The sequence below is a fragment of the Canis lupus genome, chromosome 2 (genome assembly GCF_003254725.2).
Source record: "Canis lupus dingo isolate Sandy chromosome 2, ASM325472v2, whole genome shotgun sequence".
Taxonomy (NCBI): domain Eukaryota; kingdom Metazoa; phylum Chordata; class Mammalia; order Carnivora; family Canidae; genus Canis; species Canis lupus.
The window spans coordinates 76,629,329-76,648,827 of NC_064244.1; the positions used below are offsets into that span (position 1 = coordinate 76,629,329).

General features: G+C 38.5%; 1 protein-coding gene across 27 annotated transcripts in view; it reads left to right on the forward strand.

Moving 5' to 3' along the window:
- Positions 1-19,499, forward strand: part of EIF4G3 (eukaryotic translation initiation factor 4 gamma 3) — a 330,809-nt gene that overhangs the window by 269,011 nt on the left and 42,299 nt on the right. For all 27 annotated transcript variants that reach the window (XM_049106169.1, XM_049106142.1, XM_049106171.1 and 24 more), the window contains 4 exons: positions 11,755-11,901; positions 12,340-12,576; positions 13,796-13,900; positions 15,479-15,611. In XM_049106169.1, the coding sequence (XP_048962126.1) occupies positions 11,755-11,901; positions 12,340-12,576; positions 13,796-13,900; positions 15,479-15,611 (622 nt within the window). The remainder of the gene's footprint in view (positions 1-11,754; positions 11,902-12,339; positions 12,577-13,795; positions 13,901-15,478; positions 15,612-19,499) is intronic.

Consider the following 19,499-nt stretch of genomic DNA (forward strand, 5'->3'; position numbering starts at 1 on the left):
ATAGATTTTACTCATACTTTTTTAGTAGTTGTATAATATCTGAAGATGTATGTATATCACAATTTCCCCAGCCTTTCCTCCCTCCCTCCCTCTCTCTCTCTCTCTCTCTCTCTCTCTCTCCCCTCCCCTTTTCCCCCATGTTGTTTCTAGGTTTTTTTTGGTTTTGGGGGGTTTTCTGGCAACCACAAGCAGTGCTCCAATAAACACCAAAGTAATTTACCCTTACATATTGAAGCTTTTGCTTTCTTAGTATAAATTCCCCCAGAGTTCTATACCAAAGGTTACAGATTTTTACACTTTAAAAAAATATATTACAGACGTACACACTCTTTGAGAAAAGCGTGTTTCTTTCGTCAAATTTAATGATACAGTTTCTCCATGGCTGATTTTAAGCCAGTGACAGTTTGACAGTTAATTCACAAAATTTTGAGTGAACAGTTGGCTCCCATGAACTGGTATGAGGTAGCTTTATCATACCATTACAACACGCATATAGAAGATTGTATAAATCATTAGTGAACAGCTCAGTGTATATTAATGAAGTGAGCATACCTACCACCCTGGTCAATAAATAGAACTGTGCCCTTCCCTCTTCCTTAAAGGTAACAACTGTTGTTACTTCTAGTACCATACCTGATTTACTTTTGAGGTACTGAAGGCCTGAAATAAGAGGGGACATTGGTAATAGAGTCATTTCTACTATGTAGAAAATATAAAAATCAGTCATGGGAATAATGAAAATCTAAATATAAGCTCACCTTTTAGGGGAAAGTTGAGACTATCTTCATGAACTTTGGGGTGAATTTTCTTTAGCAAGGGATGCCTGGGTGGTTGAGCAGTTTGGCGCCTGTCTTCAGCCTGGTGTGTGATCCTGGAGGCCTGCTGAGTCCCAGGTGGGGCTCCCTGCATGGAGCCTGCTTCGCTCTCTGCCGTGTCTCTGCCTCTCTCATCTCTCATGAATAAATAAATAAAATATTTAAAAATTTTTTTCTTTAGCAAGATTAAGATTCAAAATGAGTAAAAAAATAATTTGAGATTTGACTATTAAAATTTGCAATCCTTGGTGTACAAGCAAATGATACCATAAATAAAATAAAAAGATAAAGCCACAACATGGGAGCTTCTATTTGGAATATAAGATTTAAGAATTAAGGAGGAATTAAGGAGGAAAAAATCCAATGAAATAGCCCAATTAAAAGGGCAATTTATAGCGGGGGGCTCCTGAGTGGCTCGGTTCTTTAGGCCTCTGCCTTCGGTTCTAGTTATGATCCAAGGGTCCTGAGATCAAGCCCTGCATCCTGTTTCCTGCTCAGCAGAGAGCCTGCTTCTCCCTCTCCCCCTTGCTCATGCTCTCTCTTGCAATCTCTCTCTCTCGCTACCTTTCTCTCTCAAATAAAATCTCTTTAAAAATTATAAAAGAGCAATTTATAGAAATGAAAATCCAATAGCTGATGAATTTAACAAAAGATACTCATTGTTTTTCTTGATTAGGGAAATAACAAACCATAATTCTGTACAAGTCACACTTGTTAGAGTAGAAAAAATATGAAATAATTTAAAGTGTTAACAGATGAATACAGTCACTTTGGTGAGTAATTAGACAATGTTGAAGATGTTCATATACTATTCGTCAGAAATTTTACTTCTTAGTATATATCCTAGAGAAATTACCAGATGTGCACAAGGAATCCTTTTTAAGAATGTTTATTTTTTGTATTACTTTTAATAGTGAATAATAGGAAACAAAGGAAGTAAGCCTAAACAAGATAATTGAGATAAACCACAATTTATTTGGCCAGTGGTTATAAATATTTGGTCAGTGATTATAACTACACACACAGTAGTTAAAATTAATGAAGTAATACTGAATGTATTAGTGTATATCAGTCTTAAAAATAGTATGGAAGAACAGTGTGACATCATTTAATAATTTTTTACAATATGCAAAATGAAATTGTTTCTATTAAGTACATATATAATAATAATACACTATTTTGGAAATACCAAACATCAAATTTGAAGTAAGATTAAGCAAAAGTACACAGGAGTAAGTATTAGGGCTTCTAGTTTTGACAAATTAGGTGATCTAGAAGACCATTCCATGGATAACAGCTAGAAAAGGTGCCTTTAGTATTTTTTAAAATTTTGAAGGACAGTAAAGAATTACTAAGGTTAAGATCTTTGAAAAGGTAGAAATCCAAAGAAAAATTAGACGTTTAGCAGATTCAGTAAAACTTCTCCCTAGACGAGGCAACTAAATGTCTTGAATAACTGTTTTTTGTAGACTTGTTGAGCTAGGGGGACAGAATTTGGGAACATTGTTCACCAAAGGAGTGGTGGAAGAGGCTCTAATAAATCCTCTTGTTTTGTTTTGTTTTTTAGTCCTCTTGTATATTAGGTTGGGATCCCAAAGTACTGCATACTTGAAACAGAGGTGAATCAGAAATTGACCTGTTTTCACAGGAACTGTGTATAGGTCAACATCAAATAATCTCAGTGCTTGAATTTGGATTATAGTGATTTCAAATTGTGTTAGTGCCTGCTAGGTACTTGGAAGGAGCAAGCACAGATTGCTTTTAGAACTATCGTATTTTAAAAAAACTGTCATATTTGTCTTTAAATTATTTCTATGAACAATTTTTTCAAATGAAATGTCCAGCATATAGTTAGAAATAACAAAACATAAGGGAAGAAGACACCATGAATGAGAGCCAGCAGTAAACAATTTTCCCACAGGAGCTCTAGATACTGGCTTTATCAGGCATTATTATGTTCAAGGTAATAGAGATACCTTGAATTTTTCTTTTTTTTTAAGATTTTATTTATTTATTCATGAGAGAGACACAGAGAGAGAATGAAAGAGAGGCAGAGACACAGGCAGAGGGAGAAGCAGGCTCTGTGCAGGGAGCCCGATGTGGGACTCGATCCCAGGACTCCAGGATCATGCCCTGAGCCAAAGGCAGGCGGTAAACCACTGTAGCTTGAAATTTTCAACAGAGAATGAGAACGTATCAAAAGAACTAAATAGAGATCCCAGAACTGAATAGGTAATAAAATTCAGAACTTAATAGGTTGGTTTAATAACCAATTAGATACAGCTGGAATAAAGAATTATGAAGTAGGAGATGGGTCTGTAGAATGCAGAATGAAGCAGAGAGAGACCAAAAAAATGAAAAATACAAAAGGGAGGATAATGATGGAGCAGATTCAGTAAGATCAAATTTTGCTTTAATTGGAATCCAAAGAGGAGAGAGGAGAAAACGGAAAGAAAGCAATACTTGAAGAGAGTGGCTGAGAAATTTTTCACAAGTGCTGAGATGTTAAAGCCCTGATTGAAAGAATTTCCTACAAATCCCAAGCATGAATTAAAAAAAAAAAAAAGTGAAAATATAGGAAAACGTTTAGACTAGTGGTAGTAAAGCTATTTACAATAAAAGAAAGTATGGGGGAGGAGAGGGAGAAATACTAAAAAGAACAACTCAGCCACCCAGGCACCCTGTTTTTTCCAAACTTTCTTTACCAATGGCACTGTTTTGTTTTCTTTTTCATAATAATTATTAGTTTGAGAAATCATACCTCCCAGTGGAATAAGAGATATTGAAGACAATTAATAAAAAATTAAATTATCACCTAAGGGAGTTGCTCTCTTTCTGTCCACGTACTCACTGAGTTATTTAAGTAACTTCTTTGTCATTATCAGTATTTTACTCAGACACCACAAGTTAAATTTCAGGGTCTTTGGCCTGACTCATAATTGTAAGAAATATATAGACCTTTGCCACTGGTCCTGGATCGTCAATGTTGGTCATTCAAAGTAAAAGATTCTAGTTAACCACTGAGTGCTGTAGTATAGCCACGAGTAGTGAGGATGAGGGGTAGTGGGAATGATAGCAATATTTTTTTTGAGGTATGTGCTAAACTTGTCACATCTAACTCATTTAGTCCTCGAAACCATTCTGTTACCACTCTTTCACAAACTTCTCTGAAATTTAGGAAATTTGCCTAAATAGGACTTTTGTACTCTAATCTAAAGGTTTTGAGTGTTAATGGTAAATCCTCAAGCATTGGCCTAGATCAGTTCTCAACCAGGCGTGGTTTTGTTCTTCAGGGGACATTGGACAATGTCTGGAGACATTTTAGGTTCTGACTCCTGGCATCTTCCTGGGTAAAGGCTCAGAATGCCTAAACACCTTACAGAGCATAAGATAGCCCCCTACAACAAAGAATTATCTGACCCAAAATGTCACTAGTGTCGAGGTTGAGAACCCTAGCCTAGATTGTTGATATTTTAAGATTCAGAAGGATACTTGTTCTCAGTTTGGAGCTGGGTTTTTGTTTTTGTTTTTGTTTTTGTTTTTTGTTTTTTGTTTGTTTTGGTTTTTTGGTTTTTTTATTCATGAGAGACACACAGAGAGAGAAAGAGGCAGAGACACAGGCAGAGGGAGAAGCAGGCTCCATGCGGGGAGCCCAACGTGGGACTCCATCCCTGGTGTCCAGGATCATGCCCTGGGCCAAAGGTGGTGCTAAGCCACCCAGGCATCCCCACAAAAGGGATTTTAAATGAAGGTATGTGATCCATGTGAATGACTTGGAGGCAGAAAAAAGGTTTAAAAACAGCTCCAGGGCAGCCTGGGTGGCTCAGCGGTTTAGCGCCTGCCTTCAGCCCAGAGCATGATCCTGGAGTCCTGGGATGGAGTCCCACATTGGGCTTCCTGCATGGAGCCTGCTTCTCCCTCTGCCTGTGTCTCTGCCTCTCTCTGTGTCTCTCATGAATAAATAAATAAAATCTTAAAAAAATAAATAAAATCCCTTTCGTGGGATTCCTGGCTAGCTCAGCAGTTAAGCGGCTGCCTTTGACTCATGGCATGATCCCTTGGTCGGAGATCAAGTACCGCATCGGGCTTCTTGCAGGGAGCCTGCTTCTCCCTCTGCCTATTTCTCTGCCTCTCTTTCTCTGATTCTCATGAATAAATAAATAAAATCTTTAAAAAGTAAAAATAAGGGATCCCTGGGTGGCGCAGCGGTTTGGCGCCTGCCTTTGGCCCGGGGCGTGATCCTGGAGACCCAGGATCGAATCCCACGTCGGGCTCCCTGCATGGAGCCTTCTTCTCCCTCTGCCTGTGTCTCTGCCTCTCTGTCTCTCTCTGTGTGACTATCATGAATAAATAAATAAAATATTAAAAAAAAAAAAAAAGTAAAAATAAAATCCCTTTTGTTACTTTGTAGGGATTATATAGATGAAGGCTAGAGAATACAAGTATATTGTGTGTCAGTTTTTCACGATGACCTAAGGAGTAGGCTTTTCAGAAATTCTTTAGATTTACAGAGGAAATTGATGTAATAGTTTTGGATTTCCCAAGTTGCTCTGTAAATGCCATATTTATTATGCACACAGAGACAGGCATGTATACAACTGCCTGCTTCTGTAGAGCTGTACTAAGTAAAACCTCTGGCATCTAAGGCTTATGGACATCGTAAGAAAATAGGAGACTGCCTCTGGAGTATGTTGCTGCTTCTATTAGTTCAACTAGGAGTGTCTAAAGAGGCTTACAAGCCCCCTTTTACAAACTGCAAGGCATTTAACTAGAATTCAGTACTTCTCTTAGGAGGAGGAGAATTGAACTGAATGGCAAATGGAGAACTGTGAACAAGAGAGTGTTGTCCTATATCTAAATCTGTAGTTAAAAATTTTAGTTGGATTGTTGGTAATTTTAAGTTGCTGTGTTTTTGTTTAAATCATAATTCAAATCAAAATCCATATCTCAGGAACCCCAGAAGCTTGTAAACTCCTCAGAGCAGAATACTTTTTCTTCTATTTTATTTTTTCACTGCTAAATTCCCAGTGCCTAGAATAGTTCCTGGCACATCATAGACTCTCAGGTATGTGTTGTAAGTGGGTATATAACAATAACAATTTGAATTTATTTTATGCCCCAAGTCTCTTTTGGGGGACTGGTTTTGTTTTGTTTTTTGCTTTTATTTCTTTTTTTTTAAGATTTTATTTATTTATTCTTGAGAGACAGAGAGAGAGAGAGAGAGGCAGAGACAAAAGCAGAGGGAGGAGCAGGCTCCATGCAGGGAGCCCAATGTGGCACCCTATCCTGGGACTCCAGGATCACACCTGGGCTGAAGGTGGTGCTAAACCACTGAGCCATGCGGGCTGCCCTATTTTTTACTTTTTATCTCTGCTTGTGGCAGGCATGTATACCTCATCTATAAAGATAGACACTAAAGACAGATTTTTGAGCATTCTGTGTCCTGTTATGCCATCTCCAGAAGTTTCAGTGTTGCCACTGCTCAAGTGCTTTAAAGCAAGACACGCAAAGAATGGCAGGATTGAGTATATAGTAAGAAATACTAAAAGAAAGAAGGAGACATACTTAAATCTCATCAGAAATGAAGCCTGGAGTACAGACCAGGAAAGTCAGCCTTGGGCAACAGCCAAGTGTCTGGAGTCCACTGGTGGAGGAGGTGGAATGTTCAATCAACCTGATGAAAGATGAAAAATGCTTTGAAGAAATGTTGAGAAATTACTTATCCATTCATAACTCTCTTTTGAATCTTGTGGGCATCTCTCAGAACTACATATCTCTTCAGATGTTTCTAACCAGAGATACAGTTTGATAGATGTTTTTGTAGTACATTCAGAGGATGTAAATTCGTTCAGCTTTAATAAGTGACTTCACTAAGGTCAAAACATAACTACTGATGGAGGATACTATGTCACCATGGACTCGTGAGTGACAGTTGGACAATTGATTTATTACTCTTCACTTCATACGTATTTTTTTTAAAAGATTTTGTTTATTTATTCATGTGAGAGAGAGACAGAGAAAGAGAGAGAGAGAGAGGCAGAGACACAGGCAGAGGGAGAAGCAGGCTCCACGAAGGGAGCCCGACGTGGGACTCAATTCTGGATCTCCAGAATCACATCCTTGGCTAAAAGTGGCGCTAAACCACTGAGCCACCTGGGCTGCCCCATCTCATATGTTAGAATTAGCATGGGGGTGCTACTACATTACACTAGTCATTCCAAATATTTTACCTCAGACCAGAACATGCTTCAGGATCAAAATGGCTCCTGAAGTTCCACTGGAGCTCCATGCGTTCCCACTAGAATTGCTATGTTCTAAGACAACTTTGAAAATCCGGAGCATGCTAAATGTGGCCAGGGCTGGTCCTTTGATTTTCTGGTCCTTTCATTTTCTAGTCTCTTATTTGGCTACCATAATTAACACACAACTGACAGCCCTTACTGATTCTCTGGAGTTTGATCCTTTTAAGGACAAGTATTTATCCTCAACACTAGCAAATATATCAGCAGTACAGGCCCTGTTGCTTAAAGAAAATGACTATGTGAGGCTGACAACATTTTTGTCTAGATTACTCGGCTACTGGTATGTGGACAGGTCTCATCCCAATATGAGATGATACACTGTTAGTTTACAGTGTAATATGTCACACTCTTAGTTTACAACTGTGTAAAAATGAAAAGCCAGATTCTCTCCAGTGTATCTAGCTTACCAGACAGCCTTCCTGAAATATTCTCCCTCTCTTACTTCCTGAGAAACCATCTCAAAGAACCCATTTAAAACATATGTCTAATAAATAAATAAATAAGTGAATAAGTAAATAAATAAAATAAAACACATGTTTTGATTGTGGACTACTGCTAAATGAAAATTATAGCTGTCTAAAGGATCTTTTTCTCACTGTTGCACATCACCTTTCATTTTTGCTATTATCCATAATTACACTGCAAACATCTACCTTGTTCATTGTTGTGGACTATATGTTTGTGTTTCCCACCCTTAATTCATATGTTGAAGTTCTACCCATCAATCTGCTGGTATAAGTAGGTAGGGCCTTTGGAAGATAATTAGGTTTAGATGAGATCATAAGGGTGGAGCCTCCAAGGTGAGATTAGTGCCTTTACAAGAAGAGGAAAAGGGATGCCTTGGTGTCTCAGTGGTTAAGGGTCTGCCTTCAGGTCATGATCCCAGAGTCCCATATTGGGCTCCCCATGGGGAGCTGCCTTCTCCCTCTGCCTATATCTATCTGCCTCTTTCTGTGTGTCTCTCATGAATAAATACATCTTAAAAATAATAATAATAAGAGGAAGAGACACTGGAGCTTCCACTGCCACTACTTGAGGATACAGGAGAAAGCAGCTGTCTGTAAATCAGGAAAGGGATGTTCACCAAAACTAAATCTACTAACACTTTCCAACCTCCAGAACTGTGAAAAATAAATGTCTGTCATTTAAGCTTCCATTCTATTGTAGTTATTAAAGCAGCCCTCACAGACCGAGACATCCACTCTTTGTGTCTCTTCTATTTCATTGGGTTTCCTGACCAATGTCCAGCAGACAACCCAGGCTGACTTAATAATGCCATGACCCTGTTGAATTTATCATCTCAAGTACCAAGAAGTTACCATGCGTCACCATTCTCATAGAATATGTTCTCACTGGCCTATTTCCATATTTCCACCACCCTATTAATCATCCCCAAGGATATTAAATCCATGTTCCAAAACAAGTCCTTAGGAGGTTGTGTAGCTAGACATTCATTCACACAAGATTTGTATAATTGCACACCTGTGGCCATTCTGCTAGTTATTTAATTTTAGTATTTCCATTTGGTTATATCTAAAAAGCTGCTCTATAATCATTTTTTAATATGTGTACATGTGAAATCTGTGATCATCATTTTGAGATAGTAGCTATTCATATCTCTTGCCGTTTGTAGATTTCTCCCTAATTTCTTGGTGGGCTGACTTTGCTTATATACATTTTTTGGCACCCATGTTATTACAATTTAGATTGCTCTTTTTAATCATAAACATGTCAAATGCAGTTCTAAGGATATAAGCATGTTAGTTGATTAGACTCTTGCAATGTGCCAGCCACTATCATTTGAATTACTTAAACTAATCTCCTGTAATCCTTCCATCAGTCCTAAAAGATAGATGTTATCATCCTCATTTTAGAAAGAAATAGAGGTTTGGTGAAACTAAGCAACTTGACCAAAGACACCTGGCAGAGCTGGGATTAGAACTGTTTCCAAAGTTCCTGTTTCAACAGCTATTTTATAATGTCCCTCAGTCTACAGTCATTGGAACATCTCCTTTTGTAGATGAAGGGACTGAAGCTCAATGTTCAGTGTTTCAAATATCCCATTCTTCTCTGTAATTTACAAAGTGCTTCTGCTCAACCTGTTTCATTGAATATAGCTGCACTCTAGGGTGGACTTTGGGCATTGTGTCTCCTTTGTTTTGGAGGATGAAACTGAAACTTGAGTTAAAAGAATTGCCTTTATTTAAAAGTAAGTCAGCATATCTTCCATTCCTTAACCCAACACTTTGAAAATACCCTTCCCTATGTAAAAGGTCTAAAAAGCATAGTTTTTTTACATCTTTTGAGTAGGAAAAGCTCTCCCTTGCTTTGTGTTATTTCTACTTGCTTCCTATAAAGCAAACTTCCTGAGTTGTATTTATTTAATTTTATTCATTTTCATTCTGGTTCCTCTTACCATGAGAGGGTGGCTTGGATTTTCATAGTGTTGTCCATATTATTTCCATTTTCTGCACAATGCCATCCATAATACAAGAAACATCTCTTTAGACTGATAGTGGCCCAGCTGATTTTTGTTGTACCAATTATGTCCATAGTATTAATGTAGATGATGCTGGTAAATATATGAAGAATCTGGATAGAACTTCTTGGGTGGTTTATTCTTATAAAGTAGCAAATTGGAAACAAATGCTGGGGATTTTTTTTCTATTGATTTTTTAAAGTTTTAGTTTGTTCTGGAACCTAATACCATGTTGTTGTTCTATTGTGTACTACCTTGCTCATGGATATGCTTTCTGGTTCTCTTTTGTAGTACATTGTTACATGTTCTGGGCCCTAAATACAGTCAACCTTTGGCTTTACCTTTGGCAAGCCTTTGTTTTCATGTAGTATTTCTTTTCTTGAAAGATGATTCAATGCCTGCCATCCTTTGTAATCGTGGAATAGGCCTGAGTATGAAATTATGTATAGTCACTTTAATTTGTTTGGCCTGAATTTGGAGATGAGAACATGTTAGCATTTTTATGCTTGTCAAAAGAAATATTTTACAATCTTACCCTCTTCCTGACTTAATGTTTTCTGCTGAAAAAGAGTTTAATGAAACACTTGCTTTCTTGGTTGGTTAGAACTGGACTTGTTGGAACAGCTGGCTGGCTCAGTTGGTGGAGCCAGTGACTCTTGATCTCAGGGCTGTGAGTTCAGTTCCAGCCCCATGTAGGGTGTAGAAATTACCTAAAAATAAAATCATTTAAAAAAAAAGGGAACTGGACTGTTAAATGGTCTTTCATATGTTGTAGGGAATCTGTTGGAGAGTATGTCCCATCAGTTTTAGCACAAATCCAGTATAGAATCATAGTCCTCATTTTCAAAAAGTTTCTCTAGCCATTCAACCTTAATCAGCAGCTATCCATGTTCATTCTGGTTGATAACATTAACTCTTTTGTGAGTATAAATACAATGCATTCTGTTTTGTTTTTTGTTTTTTTTTTTATCATTCTCTAAACCTAAGGCAAAGACCAATGCATTTCAGAACTTTGGGAGCCAGTTTATGATACCAGAAAAACCATTTTGCCGTGTTGTGTGGTAGCTGTTCAAAATTTTGCTCAGGGTGATTACATGTGTAAAATGGTAAAGTTTAGTTTGTCACTGCACCAGTCTACTTTCTTAGAAGAATATCTGTGTTTAGTTACACGTAACCTTGAAGATGTGAGCTATTGCTGTTACTAGAAAGTAGTTCTGAGACTTGAATGGAAATCTTGTGAGCATCTTGCCTGCACATGGTCTAACCCTTCCAGGCTGAGTCTTCCTGTGTAACAAAAGAATGTTTCTAAGGTGGCCATTTTTTAGACTGAACTTTTGGAAAACTAGTATTTTCTTTCGGCACATAAGAAATAATCGGGAAAATAATAATAATAATAATCGGGGATCCCTGGGTGGCGCAGCGGTTTAGCGCCTGCCTTTAGCCCAGGGCGAGATCCTGGAGACCCGGGATCGAGTCCCACGTCGGGCTCCCGGTGCATGGAGTCTGCTTCTCCCTCTGCCTGTGTCTCTGCCTCTCTCTCTTTCTCTCTCTCTCTCTCTCTCTGTGACTATCATAAATAAATACAAATTAAAAAAAAAGAAGAAATAATCAGTAAACATAGTGTATTGATAGTCAAATTAAGTACCAGCATCACAGTGTTAATGATGTTCCCCTGAAGAGAAGATATCTCAAAAATCCTCAAATTTGTCCTCACACCCGCCCCCTCTGCTTCTTTCTAGAATAAGGATCCCACCAACAACAGTTTTCCTATGGCCATGCTTTTATGTCATTTCTGTTTGTTCCTTTAAACAAAAGTACCTACAATGGTAGTAAGGAAAACCGAGGTAAAACCCTAGAGAGTTACAAAAGGTCTAGATAAGAGCAGAATTGTAGTTGTTATTAATAAGACATGAATTTCAAAGTCAGCTAGAGGCTCAACCAGCCATAAAGATATAATACATTTATATGAGAGGAATGTATATCTTTTCTGTATAAAATTGCAGACCTCTTACCACTAAAATATGAAATGTGTAAAGCTAAATTGTGTACTTCTTATCAAAGCTTACCTGTAGTTCAATAATGAAAATCGATGTTTTGAAAGAATCATCAAATGTCATAAGTAATCTTAATGATTTTACAATTTCCTGTATGGATACAGCTGAAAGTGCCCATGGCAGACAAACCTGGTAACACAGTGAATTTCCGGAAGCTGCTACTGAACCGTTGCCAGAAGGAGTTTGAAAAAGATAAAGCAGATGATGATGTCTTTGAGAAGAAGCAGAAAGAGCTCGAAGCTGCCAGTGCTGTGAGTATTTTCACAAAAAGGGAGCGTGCTTGTCCTCTCTTTGTGTTATTGAGTAGAATTTTCATGAAGCCTGTTATATCTTCCTGCTACTTCAGTAGATGCCTGTGGCCTTTTTTTCATGTGGAAACATTATATTGAAGTTTAGAGGAATGCTTTATTCCTTTTAGTGCCACCCGTTACAGCCACTCAACCTAAGATAGGAATTTAGAGCCCAGATTTCAGAGAGGTCATTGAGTTCCAGAAATCTGAAAAAAAAATGCAAAGTTTTGGGTGTAGCTCAGTTTTCTGAGGAGAAGATCTGCAGTTGCTATCAGACTCTCAGTGTACCCATGCCTCCCACAAAGGGATAAGACTGTGAGTCAGAGTGTATATTCTTAGCCTCTCCTATGGAATATGGTTGTCTTCATCAAGCTCCTATTACCCTTCCATACACAACAGCCAGAGGAGAAGACAAGGCTTCATGATGAACTAGAAGAAGCTAAGGACAAAGCCCGGCGGAGATCCATTGGTAACATCAAGTTTATTGGGGAACTCTTCAAACTCAAGATGCTGACAGAAGCCATCATGCATGACTGCGTGGTGAAGCTGCTGAAGAACCATGACGAGGAGTCCCTGGAGTGCCTGTGCCGCCTACTCACCACCATTGGCAGAGACCTGGACTTCGAGAAGGCAAAGGTGAGCACCCTGGTCTCAGAAGCACCCAGTATGGCCTCTGTCAGTTGCAGAAAAACTAGAACCATTAACAAGAGTATACCATGTCACCCTGGCAGTCTAGGCTGCTACTTTGTCTTCTTTTGCCCTTTTTTTTTTTTTTTTTAAGATTTTATTTATTTATTCATGAGAGACAGAGAGAGAGAGGCAGAGGCAGAGGCAGAGGGAGAAGCAGGCTCCATGCAGGGAGCCCAACATGGGACTCGATCCCCGGTCTCCAGGATCACGCCCTGGGTTGAAGGCAGCGCTAAACTGTTGAGCCACCCAGGCTGCCCTTCTTTTGCCCTTTTCATTATCAGTGTTTGGCCACTGAGCTCTGTACCATCTCTCCATCATGGTCAGAAGTGAAGAAGGTCCCAAATGATATAAAGGCCAATTTATGAATTGTTCAGGTTATATGTCACTTGTCCTTTCTCTGCGTGACCATTTCACAGATCATTTGCATGTGTAGCAAATGGCAGAAATAAGAGAATAGAATAGCTATTGTGGGTCAGGACTGAGGTGATATGGAAGTGAATATCCAGTAGTTTTCTTAAGTTTATGCCTGAATTAAGCACAGGGCTATCTAACCATAATTTTAAAAAATCATTAACAGTATTATGTCTCAAATATAACATGGTGCTCTCCAAGTAAAGGGTAGGAAAATTAGAAATGCTTCAAAGAAATATCAGATGTTTCATAAAATCTGAATCAGCTGGGATTGTCTGTAGCAAAAAAATCCAAATATCAGTGGTTTTTATGCAAGACTTAGGTTTATTTCTTACTCCTGTAAATCAACTTCATACAGAAGTGAGAAGTCTGAGGCTGGTCTCGTGGCTTAGAGATGATAATTGGTCCAGTTCCTCCAGCTTAACTTTCTGTCATCCCCAAGGTATAACCCTTGTTCTTACCATTCTCAGCAGAGAAGATTGGAAAGGGGCAAAGGACACAGCCACCTCTCTCTTAAGGAAGGTTCCAGGGGCTGCAGCATGTCACTTCCATTTATATTGTTTACCTGTGATTAGTCACAGGACTACAGCCCTTGGAATACATAACCTTTATTTTGGGCATGATATGCTCAATTAAAAATTCTACCTCATCATTTGGATATAAGTTGTATTCCTAAGCCATTTAAAACATCTATATGGTAAACTTACACTCAAATTCCTCAGGCGGGATTACAGAATGATTTTGTCTCTTGTAGCCACGTATGGACCAGTATTTTAATCAGATGGAGAAAATTGTGAAAGAAAGAAAAACCTCATCTAGGATTCGATTCATGCTTCAGGATGTAATAGACCTAAGGCTGGTAAGTAGAAAAATGTAAGGCAACTACTCTAGTCTCTTTTAAGGAATTGGGTTGGAGGGGATGTCCTAGTATGTACATGTGTAAAAAATGCTACAGGAAGGAATTCTGGAAATGCATTGATGCACTTCCGTGACAGAGCTGTGTGAAAGGATACAAAGGTAGTATACCTACCTGCCTATTACATTTCTTCTCTCTACACTCATCAAACCACATGGCATTTTTTAAATCAGCCATTCTGAATTCAAACTGTGATCACTTAAATTTAGTTTTAGGGTGCTAAATCATCAGGAGTCCTCATCTTCAAAATGATTATATTTAACTTCTCTGAGTCTTACATTTTTATCTCTAAAGTGGGGATGTTGCCTACCTTGCACATATGTTGCAAAGCTTCAATGAGGTGATTAGGTAAAGTGCCCACCTCATAGGAGATGTTGGTGTTTCGTCTCTATTTTTATTCCTGTACATTCTCCTCTTCTGCTGTTGCTGTTTCCCGTTTTTCATATACATACAGTGTTTACCACTATCACCTCTTTTCTCTCTTCTTATTTTAAGTCCTATAGGGAATATACTGCAGCTGATCCTAGAGAAAGAGAATGCAGGCCGTATTTCTTCCCTGCCCTATATCTAGACCAGATAACACTGATGGTGATTCTTTATCTTACTAAAGGTTAAATGTGACCTCAGGATTCTTCTTATTACCAAAGCCACTACCAGATGATCAGAATTTGTGTGCTAATAACTATTTGCCATCCTTGCCTCTAACAAATGTAAAACTTCTTCACCCATGCCCTCAATTACTTGTACCTATATCAGGTGTTGGAATTATGGCTGGAAAATAAAGGGAGAAGAATAAATGTGATTAAACAACTTGTCTTGTTCTTAATAGTATAGGGCAGAGAGTGGCTCTTTGTGCAGGGTATCAGAACCATGATATATGAGGAATGAAAAATGCTAGTCATCCTTGATTTAGAGCCACCATGGAATGTGATTTGAATTAGGTATTAATAACCCAGATTAAGGCAAGATGAAAAAACCCTGAGGTTTCTTGATTCCTTTTCTGACTCCTCCTCACAAATATAGAAGATAATGTTTCAAAAATACATTTGGATCCATTTTTCACTCTTTTTATTCATTGGCTATTAGAATACTCAGCATATAGTAGTTCACGTTGATTGAGACTAATTTAATTCTTTTCTTTTAAGATTTATTTATTTGAGACAATGAGAGCATGCAGGGAGTGAAAGGCAGAGGTAGAAGAAAAGAGAGAATCTCAAGCAGACTGCACGCTGAACACAGAGCCTAATGTGGGGCTCAGTCTCACGACCCCAAGATCATGACCTAAGCTAAAATCAAGAGTCTCATGCTTAACTGAGCCACCCAGGCACTGAGACTGGTTTAATTCTCTCTCCCCCGAAAAATGCACATAGTGCCATCTCTTAAGATGAAAAACTGCTATACTACAGATTTTAAAGTTCTTTTACACTTTTCCATCAGTGAGAAGTATCAAATAGATTTTCAGATTTTTGTCATGTTCATTTTTTGTTTTCTGGCTAATAATGTTGTTTTCTCCTTTTATAGTGCAATTGGGTATCTCGAAGAGCAGATCAAGGGCCTAAAACTATTGAACAGATTCACAAAGAGGCTAAAATAGAAGAACAAGAAGAACAAAGAAAGGTCCAGCAGCTCATGACCAAAGAGAAGAGAAGAACAGGTGAGGAGTGGAGTCCACTGGGTTGTTAGGGAAACTAGAGAGATGAGGGACAGATGTTTTAGAATTCTTCGTTTAGATCTGAAATGACCTCAGAAAGAATAAACCCAAGAATAGAGTGGTAATTGGTAAGTGAAGCAGTGTCAACCTAGAGCCTGGTTTTTAAGTAAAAGCCACGAATGCAGAACTCAATATGGTTTGAATACTTTATAGTCAGTAATCAACAAGACTTTACTCAGTATATTCTGTATACTCAGTATTGGTGAGGGATATGAAAAGAAGTGGAAGATACAGTTTCTTTTCTCTGAAAGCTTATAGTTTTTCTGGGAAGGCAAAACTAATAAGGGAATATTTTTCAAATAAATAGAAGATAATACCAATTATGAAATGTAATCTTTATTAGGTTTTAGGGACCCCTGGGTGGCTTTGGCTCAGGGAATGATCCTGGATCCAGGGATTGAGTCCCGCATCGGGCTTCCTATGAAGAGCCTACTTCTCCCTCTGTCTGTGTCTCTGCCTCTCTCTCTGTGTCTCTCAGGAATAAATAAATATCTTAAAAAAAAAAAAAAAGTTTTAAAACTCAGAGGAAAAATAAATAAATAAAACTCAGAGGAGAAGAAGGAAAGCTAGAAGAGATCTTTATTTGAGAAAGGCACCTTTGAGCTGGGTCCTGGTGGATGGTAAATATTTGGAAGGAAAGGAGTAATTTTAGTCATGAAATTAAAATATGTATGTAAAGAGGCAAAGAGAAGCCTGATTGGAGCAAAATTTAAGTATTCACGATCAGTGGGGAAAATGTTTGTTTGGAAGAATGGAGCCAGATTAAGAACTTTTGACTTGATAGATGGTTGACATTAAGAAGCGATCTTAAGGGATCCCTGGGTGGCGTAGCGGTTTAGCGCCTGCCTTTGGCCCAGGGCGCGATCCTGGAGACCCGGGATCGAATCCCACGTCGGGCTCTCGGTGCATGGATCCTGCTTCTCCCTCTGCCTGTGTCTCTGCGTCTCTCTCTCTGTGTGACTATCATAAATAAAAAAAAAAAAAAAAAGCGATCTTAAGATCTTAAGTTTTCGAACAAAAGGATAATGTCATGGTAGCAGTATGTAAATAAAATAGGCCTATGTGTTTTAAATGATGAATAAAAGGGGTACACAACTCAAAAATGTTACTGTTGCTGAAATCATGGTAACAATAATTATAAAAGGAAGAAATGGGGGGAAAATATGAAAGGTGAAATAGAAGGCATTTTATACCTGAGAAAATAGAAAGTTCATGGACTAAATTTAAGAATAATGGACGAGGAAACCTTTTCTCAGCAGGGAAATGATCATTCTTCTCATAAGCCTTTATTTTGAGGTGGCAGGAGGGCATCCAAATAGGACCACTCATTTGTCTACTGTGCTGTTACATGAGCATTGTAGTTACTGGGTCATGTAAGTGTAATGGTTGAGAGCATAGACTCTGGAGCCAAACTATCTGGTTTTAAACTTTAGCTCTCCTAGCTGTATGACCTTTCACAAGTCACTTAATATGTAAAATGGATTTAATCACTGTTTCTAGGATTTGTGTGAGGATGAAGTGAGGTAAATAATATGTAATGTGTTCAGCTTAGCAACTGGCACTTGATACTCAATAACCACGTAGCTATTATTTATCACAGACAGTAGAGCTCATAGTGAAGTTACAAGAAATGAATCCTCCATGAAAGAAAGTGTACTTAAGTTTCATGGGACACCATACTTCCTCACCTTCTTCACTCTAGTACTTAGCATAGTGCCTTTCACGTAATGACTTCTATTTATTTTTGAACTAGAATGAAAGCCCAATCCATGGAGGATGTCCATAGAAGATGTCTTTTCTAATAAAAGAAAAGAACTCTTGGAAAAGTGACAGATAAAAAACAAGTGCAGTGGAAGGAGCACTAGGATATAAGAAACAGGAAACAAGTTTGTTCATGATCAATAATGTCAGCAAAAAGAGTGTCATGTATTTGAGGATCAGAAAAAATTTGGATAGATAATTTGGTCTTTCATTCCGCAAATATTAAGTGCCCATTGCTTAATAGGAGAGACAAAATCCCTTCCTTCATGCAGCTTCCATCATACCAGGGGGACAGATGAAAAATGCTTGTATGAAATACGTAATTTTGTCAGATCACTTTGTTCTAGAAAAAAAGATAAAACAGAGGAATATGAGTGGTGCCAGGTTTGGTGGGTAAAGGTACAATTTTAAATAGGGTGGTTGGAGTTAAAGCTGGAATTTGAGTGAACACCTAAAGTAAGTATGAAAGAATTAAGCCTTGGTGGATATCTGGGGAAAGGTTTTTAGGCAAAAGGAATAGTAAGTAAAAGGCCCTGAAGTAGCATTTTCAGGGAATCGCAAGGAGGCCAGTTTGGCTGGAGCAAAGAGCATTGGAAGATGGGGTTTGAAAGACCCCAGTAATCAGTAATCAGGGGGCCTGATTACTCAGACTTTGTAGGCCATTTAGAAGGAATCTGTTTTTTTGTCTGAGTGAGATGGAGAGATTAACAGGAATGTTTTGAATAGAGAAGTGACAGGACCTGACTCATGCTTAATTAGAGTCCTGCTGGCCACCATGATGTAAATAGTTGATGGTGGAAGCAGTTGAGTTAATGAAGATGTTTTTGTACTAATCAATGAAATGTTGCTAGAGAAAACCAAAACAATGGTGTTGGTAATAATAAGATGAGCTAAATGCTGAATATATTGTAAAGGTTGAACTGACAAGATTTGCTGGCAAATTGGGTGCCAATGTGAGAGAAGTAGGAATCGGGTTTCTACCTGAGCAGCTGATAGGTTGGAGAAGCAGGCTTTTAGGGGAATGATGGAAGTATATGTGTCATTTGACACCATTAGGCGAAATAAACTTTAATGATTTCCAACTGATTTCTCCTGAAATTCTAATCATGAGCTATAAACAAGAATGGGCCCTCCTGTGTCTAGCACTGAATCTCTAATCATTAGGTTCAGTTTCTCCTAGGTCAGTGTGTCTCATGGTATTCCTATGTGATATTTTCATGTCATCCTGGGCGTTAAAAAGACTTTCAGCTTTACAATCTCTTTTGTCCTTTTCTTTGATTTTGATTGGAGCTGCTGAGTTGAAAATACTGTTTACTCTTTTTCTTTTATAAATTTATTTTTTAATGGTGTTCAATTTGCCAATATATAGAATTACACCCAGTGCTCATCCCATCAAGTGCCCCCCTCAGTGCCCATCACCCAGTCACCCCCACCCCCTGCCCACCTCCCATTCCACCACCCCTAGTTGATTTCCCAGAGTTAGGAGTCTTTCATGTTCTGTCTCCCTTTCTGATATTTCCCACTCATTTTTTCTCCTTTCCCCTTTATTCCCTTTCACTATTTTTTATATTCCCCAAATGAATGAGACCATATAATGTTTTGTCCTCCTCTCATTGACTTATTTCACTCAGCATAATACCCTCCAGTTCCATCCACGTCGAAGCAAATGGTGGGTATTTGTCGTTTCTAATAGCTAAGTAATATTCCATTGTATACGTAAACCACATCTTCTTTATCCATTCATCTTTTGATGGACACCGAGGCTCCTTCCACAGTTTGGCTATTGTGGACATTGCTGCTATAAACATCGGGGTGCAGGTGTCCCGGCATTTCATTGCATCTGTATCTTTGGGGTAAATCCCCAGCAGTGCAATTGCTGGGTCATAGGGCAGATCTATTTTTAGCTCTTTGAGGAACCTCCAGACAGTTTTCCAGAGTGGCTGCACCAGTTCACATTCCCACCAACAGTGCAGGAGGGTTCCCCTTTCTCCACATCCTCTCCAACATTTGTGGTTTCCTGCTTTGTTAATTTTCGCCATTCTCACTGGTGTGAGGTGGTATCTCATTGTG